Here is a 10,621-nt window from a genome sequence, read left to right on the forward strand (position 1 = left end):
TCTCAACCACCTGCTGTTAGACTTAGGGAGATGCTTAGGGTGTAACACCATGATGTTTCCATACACCCTGATCAACACATCTCACTCAGCTGAGACCAGACCAGGTCCAGACCTGAAACTGGCTCAGTTCAGCACTGAGTGCAGTATGGAGCCTATCCCAGCTGTCACAGGGCGCGAGGCAGGGTACACCCTGTACAGGTCGCCATCCTGTCGCAGGGCCAACACAGAGAGACAGACACCCATTCACATTCACACCTATGGGCAATTTAGAGTGAACAATTAACCTAACCCCACTAACTGCATGTCTTTGGACTGTGGGAGGAAACCAATGCAGACACAGGGAAGAACATGCAAACTCCACACAGAGAGGCCCAGGCCAAGGTGGATTCAAACCCAGACCTTCTAGATGTCCTTCTAGCTGTGAGGCAGCAGTGCTAACCACCATGCCATTGTGCTGCCTCGAAACAACAGTTATGGCTTTTTTTTTTTTCTCTCAAAATAATTATGTCTGGGCAGCACGGTGGTGCGGTGGTTAGCACTGCTGCCTCACAGTTAGCATACCATCTGGAAGGCCTGGGTTCAATTCCACCTTGACCCAGACCTCTCTCTCTCTCTCTCTCTCTCTGTGTGGAGTTTGCATGTTCTCCCTGTGTCTGCGTGGGTTTCCTCCCACAGTCCAAAGACATGCACTTACTGGGGTTAGATTAATTGGAAACTCTAAATTGCCCATAGATGTGAGTGTGGATGGCTGTCTGTCATTCTGTGTTGGCCCTGTGACAGGCTGGTGACCTGCACAGGTGTACCCTGCCTCTCGCCCTATGTCAGCTGGGATAGGATCCATCCCCGCGCCCCCGTGACCCTAAACAGGGTAAGTGGAAGGATAATTATGTCTGTGAAAAAAGTAACATTTGCAGTTTGTCTTTAGATGTGGAATGTTTTACAGGTTTATTCATTTATTTTTAATTAATAAACCAGTTTTTTATGATGAATCGAGAAATAATAATAATCAATATATCAGCAGTCTTAAAATGTTGAATGGACCCGTTAATGTTGTCTAAGCAATGGTTTAAGCAGCTTCTCCATCTTGGGTTCCAACTCAGTGACGAGCAGCTTTTTCTTTAGGGTGTTGGTGCTGTTGTTTGGCAGGTGAACGCACCTGCAGGTAAGAACCACTTCCACCACATTTTAGGTAACAAGCAGATTTTATTCAGGGACTCTGAACAGATGCATAGTTTAAACACTGACGTGTGTCATCGTCTTAACTTCAGTTTTGCAAGAGAAACTCGCCGACGTAGCAGCAGAAAAAACACAGAAGCTTCCAGATGAAACCACCTCCACAGTGAGTGAATCCTGGCTCCTTCATTCTCATCCAGAATTTCAGATGTTTTATGAAGGATGTTTAGCTGTAAACCCAGGTTTGGAAAAAAACATGAAATCTCTACATTTGGGTTTTTAAGAATTAAAGATATGAAAGTTTTTGATCGAAATGCAATTTCAGCCGACTATTTCCTGTGGGAATTATAAAAAAGGAACACTGAAGTTAGAAAGGCCATCTTTTAAAAAAAAAATAAAATAAAAAATTACATTAAATTCTCTTCATGTTTCCAGACATTCAAGAAAAATGTAATGCTGTTTGAATTTTTAAAATCAATCAAGCAGTTACAAAGTTATGGACAAAAATGATCAAAATTCAAAAAACTCTGATTTTCTGTAATAGAAATTTGGTAAGAGACACTGGTTATGGCAGAATTCACCTCAATACAATCAAAAGTGTCTAAATAAACCACTGTAAGCTGCACCATGTTTCATAAAGTGTCCCGTTATAACAGGTTGGACCAATTACAGCGCTAAAATATAAACACGTAAGCTGTGAACCGAATGACCAGCATGCAGATTTTCAAAACAGAGCATAGATAGCCACCTTCTTGGTGTTGTAAATTGCAGCAGATTTTGATCAAATATAGCTCAAAATGATCTATGGAGTCTTCCCTTTTTGCTGATTGTGTCACTTTTGGCATTTGATGTATTACTATCGCTAAAATTTGACACAGAATAACTCGGGAGTCTGACGTCATAGAAATTTGTTTCTGCATTGCATTTAATGTAAGATGAGATCACAAAATTTCAAAATATTCCCTCGTGGGTGTCGGCCTCAGGCCGTGACTTCGCCAGAGTACATCAAAACACTAATTCTCGCAGTGACTTTTCCCAGAAACATCATCTTTTTGTATTAATAAAGCCTATTTTTTGAGACCTTTTTTTTTTTTTTTTTTTTAAATCAAACTGAAGCTTATTTCAAGAGGAATATTTTCATGTTAGATAATTATTTATTTGATACTACCAGTTAGGAGAAATTATTTAAAATAGATTGACTGCAGGCTGTTTAGGCCTGCATCAGCTGATTGCTGACGTGATGCTGGTGTTGGATAAAGGGGGTTTCTGTGCACAGGTGGCCTTGCTACTCAACTTTAAGATCTGGAGCCTTTTACACAGAGAGACAGAGTGATGTAGAGCAGGGCATCATCTGCATAAAGGCGGAGCAGAAATAACAGCATTAAGATTATAAAGAAAAGTTGGACTACAGTCTTTTTTTTAAAGAGATAGTGTGCTAAAGCAATGATATTGTGCTTATTTCCATTTTTATAATTTTTATTCTTACAGAGCAGCTTTGCATGATTCACAGTTTAAAATAATCCTTCTTTATCTGATACTGGGGTTCAGTGCAGCCCCTCGCTTCATCCTCTGTCTTAAATGAGCTGATGTAGCTCCTCTTTCTTTAAGGTCACTCTCCCTAACAGCAAACTTTCTTTTGATTTGCTAATTTCTGAAAGCCTACTGAGGGGCAGAACCTTTGTTAAAGACACAAGTGAGGGCTTCTCATTGTTTTCAGTTCTGAAAACAAACTGTAAACCTGGTAAAAGTACAAATAAACATTTCTAATCCATCTGCACACATCGAGTGGGACAGGAAGGGGTCAAGGTCAGAGTTCACATCCTCTCAATATTAGCTTCATTATCTCCGTATTCTGGGACATTAAGGCAGACTGAGTCTTACAGTTCCAACATATTTCTATGAATTCTTCTGTAGGTGCTCAGAAATTCTGACAGGGTGGAAAATGTTCGGGGTGTTCCCAGAGAGAACGAACGTATGAAGAGCTGACGGTGACTCATTTGGAAAATAAACCGAGTTTATACTAGTCCAAACCCTGAGCAGCTTTTTGCATTTTACAATATTTAAAGTCAGTAGTTCTTATAAAAAAAAAATTTATATTTGCACTTTGAGGTCCATAATCAGCACCTTGGTAGGAAGTTTCTAGGATTTACAGTTAGCCAAAAAAAAGTGTGAGAAAATTTTCCAGGTTAACAGAACCTACACAAAGAGCCAGTCCAACACCTGAGCTTCAGTTCTGAGGGCAGACCTTTAGCTTTTACCTTCTGAAATCTGCTCTCATCCAACAATTTAAAAAATACAAAGCTTCAAGCAGTTGAAGAAGACCTTTGAATAACACCCAAACTTTGCCAGACGTCGATCCAACATCCAAGTCCAAACTCAGATTCTGACAAAAAAAAAAAAAACTTTACATTCACAAAATTTTACAGAAAAATCTGAGAAACTGGGACTGCAGACACTTCCTGTTTCAATGCCTGAGACTCAAACAGTCCTGCAAGCCCTCCTCAGGTCCTCCACAGAGCCGCAATCAGGACCAGGCGGCCCCTGTCTTCAGTCAGCAGCAGCGAGCTGATGGAGGGCAGAAGAACCCAGTGAAACCGGCCCAAACTGGACCCGAGTCTGCAGCAGAACGGGTCTGAAGCAGGTCAGACCAGAGTCCAGTGCAGCGTGCCGATGGAGATGAGCATCTGGCAGGTGGCCGAGTCCAGCCACACCGACTCCACCAGGCTGAAATGCAGGAAGCCGAGTGCAAAGCCACAGCCGACATCTGACAGGTGCTGTTTCCCCAGCAGCACCCGGGACACGCCCACCAGGAAGGCCCACAGGTAGAGCAGGATCCTCAGAGGCACCTGGAGGACAGGGGGTGGATACACCTGGATCAGGTTTGTAAGCTCTTTCAGACTCTGTGTTACCTGCAAAGCAGTGAACCACTGACCGCCAGCACCAGGTGGTTTAGCAGGAACTTGGACACCATCACGGCCCGGCTGGCATGGGCTGCTGGAAACGAGTACATATCCATGGCAATATAGTCCAAAAAGCTTGGCGGGAAATCCCACGGTCCCCGACGTTTAACCAGCTTCTGGATCCCAGCAACTGTCATCAGATCCAGGATCAGTGCTGCAGAGAGACAGATGTGTAATAGGCAGTTAAGGCTGCAAAGAGACAGACTAGACATGGTAGACAGGGGTCTCACCCAGCAGCAGGTTGACAAGCACTTCCTGTCCGGCCAGCGTGCTACTCCTCCACAGGCAGATTAGAGTGCCGCAGATCCAGAGGAGGGCGTGGCCTGTGAGTGCCAGCAGGGTAACCATGGAGCGCAGCGGGGCCCCAGGGCCATGAGCCCCCACACAGACCCCCAGACGCTTTGACAGGCTGATATCAATGGCGAGCAGAGAGCTGATGGCGATACCTTTGAAGGACGGGTTGAGCTGCATGCAGTCCTGCTCTGGCCACCGGGAAGTGTCCTTCACACCACCGCCATCAGCACCTGGACCCCCCTCACTGGAGTCTCTGGACCCCCTGAGGATCAGACCAAACTCCGTTCAAAAAAATCCACATTTTATCTGCTGTCAGTTCAATAGTAATAAACTGAGTACAGCATGAATACAACTACCCTTCCCACCATGCTTTTAGGTGTATCTGTTTGCATGCACTCAGACTGTCCCAGTAAAGCAGCTCCTGTTTCCGTGAATAACATAAACATCAGTGACCACCGAGAGACCGGAAACCTAAAATCAGACAGATTCTCAGGCAACTTCTGAATGGGATTTCCTCTGTGCACAGTTATTCTGAGGAAGAGGAGCTCACAGAGTCTGAACAGGAGAAGGAGGAGGAGGAGGAGTGTGGTCACAGATTGAGGACTGAACTTTTTAAAAATAACTCGAGCTGGTGTCGTGTTTCAGAAGGTTTTTAATAAAGTGACGTTAGGTGTAATTTAAAGGTTAGATTCTGATTTTTTTTTTCTTCCTGAATTTAACTGAACTGAAGCTGGTCCAGGATCAGGTCTGAGTGCAGAAAAGTTCCAGGCTAAACTTTAAACTCTACTCCAGGTCCAGGTCCTGGTCCTGGTGTTTGCACTCTAAATGTCAGCAGTGTGTCAGTGGGTGGGGCCTGTGGGTCTTACCTCCCTCCAGTGTTGTCCTGCTGACTCTGCTGTCTGAAGACGGGTCTCCTCGGACCGCCGCTGCTCCCCCGCCCCTCCCCCCCTGCCTGTTCCCTGCGGGACGACTGGTTCAGGGACAGAAACTCTGGCCGGTTCAGGACGTTGTTGCGATCTCTGGCCCTACACCGGGCCTGGCTGCCGGGCATGGTGGACAGTACAGAGGTGGAGGACGTGATAGACCGGGTCTGCTGCTCTGTAGGACTCTGCTATAAATAGATCTGCTGGCCTTCTTCTTCTGCTGTCAGCTGTTCATGGGGGAAGGGGGGGTGGGTTTAAAGGGACAGTCCACCTCAATTCACTGCTACTCACCAGAAGTATGCGGACACCCGGATCATAACAAAGGGTGCCGGGAAATCTGCAGGTCAGAGACCAGGAAGTCAAAAGTAAATAGCCATGAAAACACAGAAACACCTGAACTGAGACCAAACATCAGCTGATCTGCAGGTGACCTCCAGAGGTCGAGGTCACCTGCAGGTCTGGACACCGTCGCTCTGGACTAGGGCTCTTCAACTCCAGGCCTCGAGAGCCCCTGTCCTGCAGGTTTTAGATGTGTCCCTGATCCAACACACCTGAATCAAATGGCTGAATTACCTCCTCAGTATGCAGTCAAGTTCTCCAGAGTCCTGCTGATGACTTCTATATTTGACTCAGGTGTGTTGAAGCAGAGACACATCTAAAACCTGCAGGACAGGGGCTCTCGAGGCCTGGAGTTGAAGAGCCCTGCTCTGGACACTCTGTTGCTACGTTTCCACTGCCAAGGTACCGGTGCTCGTGCCGGTGCTGGTGTCAGTTTCAATGAACCGGTGAACCACTTAAGAACGGGCCCGCATTTCCACCGCGCTTTGCGAACTGATCCTTTACGTATGAGTGTGGGTGGGTCCTCGTCTGGAAACAGAAGCCGAGGGGCACAAATGTGGAAGAAAATGCTCCCCTTTCTGGTGCTGTGAACATATTTTATAGTCCAAACAAAACTACTGCAGCATCTGTGTGCGGCACAGAGGGAAACACAGACAGCAATTACAAGCAAGACAACAAGTACACACTTTGCGTCCTTTTATCTGTGATATGAACTGATACAAAGCAGCAAGTTCAGCCTTAGGGCCCAACCTAATTCACAGCCGTGAAAATTGCATCCCTTTTCTCATGTAATACACACCATGCAGTGAAATAGTGGTAGAAAACTTTACGTTGAGATGGCAGAGTCACGCCCTTCTGCTGCTTTCGTCACAGGTTCTCGGTTCTGGACCAGCTAGATTGCGGTGCTGGAGTTGAACCCATTTTTTGGCCGAGCACTGAGTGCGTTTGCGGTGGAAAAAACACTGAACTGTTCAAACACTGGCACGGCACCCAGTCAGTGGAAAAACGGGTGTGGTTTGATTGGCTCTTTGAGAGCAGGGGGTGGGACACCTGGCATAGAAACAGCTGTCATAGCCCCTCCATTTGGCCAGTTACAAAACTGCAGTTCTGTAAACCCGTCCTGTCCTCCTGCGTCTGTCTACAGTCTGATGGCATCTCCTGGTTGAATTATTAGTTTGTTTTTAATTTTAATCAGCAATTTTTAAGCTCTTGGCGTTTATTCAACAGGTGAATTCTGTCTCATGCTGCTAAACGTATGGCTGGAATGAGGGAACTTCCCAGCTCTGGGATAAATAACGGGAATCTGATCCGATAACTTCTTCTGTCTGTTGTTCCTCAAAAATGTAACAGCTGAGTGAGTGTTGCACATGTCCTGAACAGGTGAGGTGAGGTGTCGTTTTATCTGCCTGCTGTGTTTCTAAAAGCAGACATACGAGTTTCACTGTGAACACCTGAACACAGGTGTCACCGGAGCTGACGGGACACCAAATCACACCTGCACCACGCAGTCCAGAAGAAGCCAATCAGCAGCGATAGAAATTAGCTTGGATCACATGACCAAAACCCAGGCTAGCTGCATCCTGCTGCTCAGAGGTCAAAGGTCATTTTCACCACATGCTGGTAAACATGTTCCTTATCTAACAGTGGATCAGTGGGTGGAGCCTGTGGGTCTTACCTCCCATTGTCCTGCTGACTCTACTATCTGAAGCTGATCACATGACCTACCTTCACCCTCAGTCACCAGAACCCAAATGCCTTACATCCTGCCTGCCACACTGGGTATAACTGGGCCAAATGGTAAATGAACTGGTTCTTATATAGTGCTTATTCTACTCTACTTTGAGGACTTATACAACATGCCTCACTGACTCATTCACACACATTCATACAAGCACTTCTTTCTACGGATAAGTGCTTTCTATCTGACATTCACACACATTCATACTCCGACAGTTCAGCGAGCAGCTTGGGGTTCAGTATCTTGCCCAAGGATACTTTGGCACGCAGACTGGAGAAGCCAGGGATTGAACCACTAACCTTCCGGTTAGTAGGTGACCTGCTCTACCAACCCTGGGCTGGCTCCATGTGCGCACACACACGAACTGAATGATTTAGTTTTTACTTCATGTTTGGAGGGTTGGCCGCAGGAAAACGTTTGTTTCTGCTTGTGGCTCACTTTCTGCCCTACACACTGTGACAAGTGATGAGCTGACCTTGCCCACCTGCTTAGACAGCAGCTGGGGTGGATCTGTAGGAAACAGTCGACTCAGACTCTCGACCCTTACTTTTTAGCTCAAACTTTGAGAACTTTTAGTGACGTCAGGAGCGGTTTCACTAACCGGAACTTCTGTTACTGTGGTCATTGCTGCTGCCCGGACCGGACTGCAGGCGCACCGTTGCTATTGGTTGCAGCGGGAGCTCCAGACGCTCCGCACCGGCTAAAGGCTAACGATGCTAACGGCAGGTGAACTGAAACACCGTGAAACGCTATAGCGCACACTCTGACGTGTTCAGTTACGGGGTGCAGCGACGTCACCGCCGCGAGGAGCCGCGCTGTGACACGCTCTCTCTTAGAGCTAGCAGCGGATCAGCTGGAAGCTACTGCGTCAGCTTGCTGTTAGCCATTAGCCTCCCCGTCAGCGGCGCGCGGCTCAGGCGGGATGAACGCGCGGCAGACGGCGGGGATGAGCGCCGGAGGCCGGCGGAGGTAAACCCGGTGAGTTTACCACTTCCGTAACCCGCGTTACTCTTCAAAACAACTTTATTCCACTGTGCAGAGAACAGCCACTTTATTAGGTACACAAGGGGGTTAATGTGCAGGAAATTAGGCGAAGCAGGACAGAACACAGGTGTGTGACTGCCGCAGACAGGTGCACCAGTGAAGGGGGACGAGTTTAAATAATTTCAACCCGCGGTCAACCATCCATCCAAACCATTCAAAGAGAAGTGAAGCAGAGAGAGGTAGGGCGGAGGCCAGTGTAGCAGAAGGAGAGCAGCCAGAGTGAAAGGGTAAGTTTACAGGGTGGTGGTGAGACCTGCTGTCATGGTTTGAAGACACAAGAGGCTGAGCTGGGGATGCTTAGATCTTCACTGGGAGCGACCAGGATGGACAGGAATGAGTCCATCAGAGGGACAGCTCAGAGCCAGAGAGGCTGCGGTGGTTTGGGCATGTACAGAGGACGGAGGGTGGATATACTGATACTGCCGGAGGAGCAGGAAGACCTCAGAGGAGGCGGATACCTTTGAGCTCTGATTCTATCTAGCTGCTCCCAGGTTTAACCTGGTGGACAAATGTAGGTGATGTCTTCTGCTGTGTCTTAGCTGGAAGGAACAAACTGTTTGATATGATGGATTCACTCCAAGTACATCTGAGCAGTCTCTTCTTTATTTATTTAGAGCGCCAAAAACAGCAAACAACAGCAGTCGCCTCAAAGTACTTTATATTGCAAGGTAAAGACCCTACAATAATACAGAGAAACCCAACAATCAGGTGACCCCTATGAGCTTGGTTACAGTGGGAAGGAAAAACACCCTTTTAAACAGCAAGAACCCTCCGGCAGAACCAGGCTCAGAGAAGGGCATGTGTATAAACAGAGTCTCACCTGAGGTTCAGGTCACCTGCACTGCTGAGGTGTTTACTGTGGCATGCTCTGAGCTGTCAGGACATAAAACATGTTTAATCAACACACTCACTACCTGCTGCACTCTGCTGCATCACACAAACTTTATTTAACATCCTGTGTTAACAGAATAGAGGTAAAAGTGGCTGATTGGCTCAGGTTCAGGTGTAAGACATTCGTCTCACTGATGGTTAAGATTTTTGGTATTTGTTCAGTTTTCAGTCAGAAACAGTGGCTCTGCCTCCTCCATGTGAACTCTGAACTCTAATGACTCACCTGTGCTCTCCTTCAGGTGTCCGGTCATGACAGCATCCCCCTTGAAGTTCTGGTCCTTGGAGTGCTGGCGCCATGTCAGACATGTCGGATCCAGCTGCTGTAGAGGAACCAGCTCCTCGCCATTCCGCTCGGGCCCCACTGGCAGTGAAGGCCCTGTCCGAGGCCTTCGGCCGGCTGCGGTACCGCGACACATCGCTGCTCATATGGCAGCAGCAGCAGCTGGAGGCAGCGCCGCCCTCCACCTACCTGAGCCGCAGCCAGTCAGCTTGGTACAGCAATTACGGGAACCAGGCCGTGCTGATCCGGGACAGGAGGGGCGCGGACGAGGGCCGGTCCAGGATCTGCAGCGTCATGTAGACCCAGGAACCAGAATGCTGCTTTTAGTCTGGGTTTATGTCCCAGCCCTGCTTTTTGTTTTTAAAGACCAAAACCACCAAATCAGTGCAAAGTTGTAAAATCCACATTTCCTCAGAAGAAACAAGTGTATTAACTCTGAGCTCTAACGAGCTTAACAAGCTCCCCTCTCAGGTCTGTGAGCTTCCTGTCTGGACTCTGGACTTCCTGTATTAAGAAGGCATTGTGGGAAATGTAGGAGCCGAGTGGAAGGAGCTTCTGGTTCAGCTCCGATAGTAAAGTCTGTTTCAAATCTCTAAAGCTGTGACTTCAAACCAATTTAACGAGTAACATACCAGTTTTTCCTCCAGCATCCCCGGGGGACCTCCACCACTGTGAACTCCTGTTCCACAGTGGGTGCTCCTGAGCTCCTCAGGATGAATCAGCCTCTGAGGAGCTGCAGAACAACAATCTCCATCCTGCTTTTGATAGAAGGGTTCAAGACAATAGCTGTAGTTGCATTTTTGATGTTTTACTGGTTTCTATTGCAGTAAAATACCTTTGAGTATTATGACATCACAGCACCATGAGCCACTTTACAGTGTCCTCCATTTTGATTAGAGGTGTGACAGCGTCACCTTCAAAAACCGCAACACCTTTCTGAGCTTTAACTACCCTGCTGATGTCTCCTGGAGTCATGTGG

At 47.3% G+C, this 10,621-nt stretch overlaps 1 protein-coding gene across 1 annotated transcript; it reads right to left on the minus strand.

The window, feature by feature from the left end:
- Nucleotides 1-2,609: 2,609 nt before the first annotated feature.
- On the minus strand, nt 2,610-9,701 carry LOC115776025 (inactive phospholipid phosphatase 7-like). Its single transcript, XM_030723620.1, has 6 exons — nt 9,586-9,701; nt 9,292-9,344; nt 5,294-5,577; nt 4,364-4,689; nt 4,106-4,287; nt 2,610-4,019 (listed from the first exon to the last, which is right to left on the minus strand). The coding sequence occupies exons 3-6, from the start codon at nt 5,476-5,478 to the stop codon at nt 3,816-3,818; spliced, it is 897 nt and encodes a 298-aa protein (XP_030579480.1). The 5' UTR covers nt 5,479-5,577; nt 9,292-9,344; nt 9,586-9,701; the 3' UTR covers nt 2,610-3,815.
- Between the last annotated feature and the right edge of the window lie 920 nt (nt 9,702-10,621).

This window comes from Archocentrus centrarchus, unplaced genomic scaffold, assembly GCF_007364275.1.
Source record: "Archocentrus centrarchus isolate MPI-CPG fArcCen1 unplaced genomic scaffold, fArcCen1 scaffold_26_ctg1, whole genome shotgun sequence".
Taxonomy (NCBI): Eukaryota; Metazoa; Chordata; class Actinopteri; order Cichliformes; family Cichlidae; genus Archocentrus; species Archocentrus centrarchus.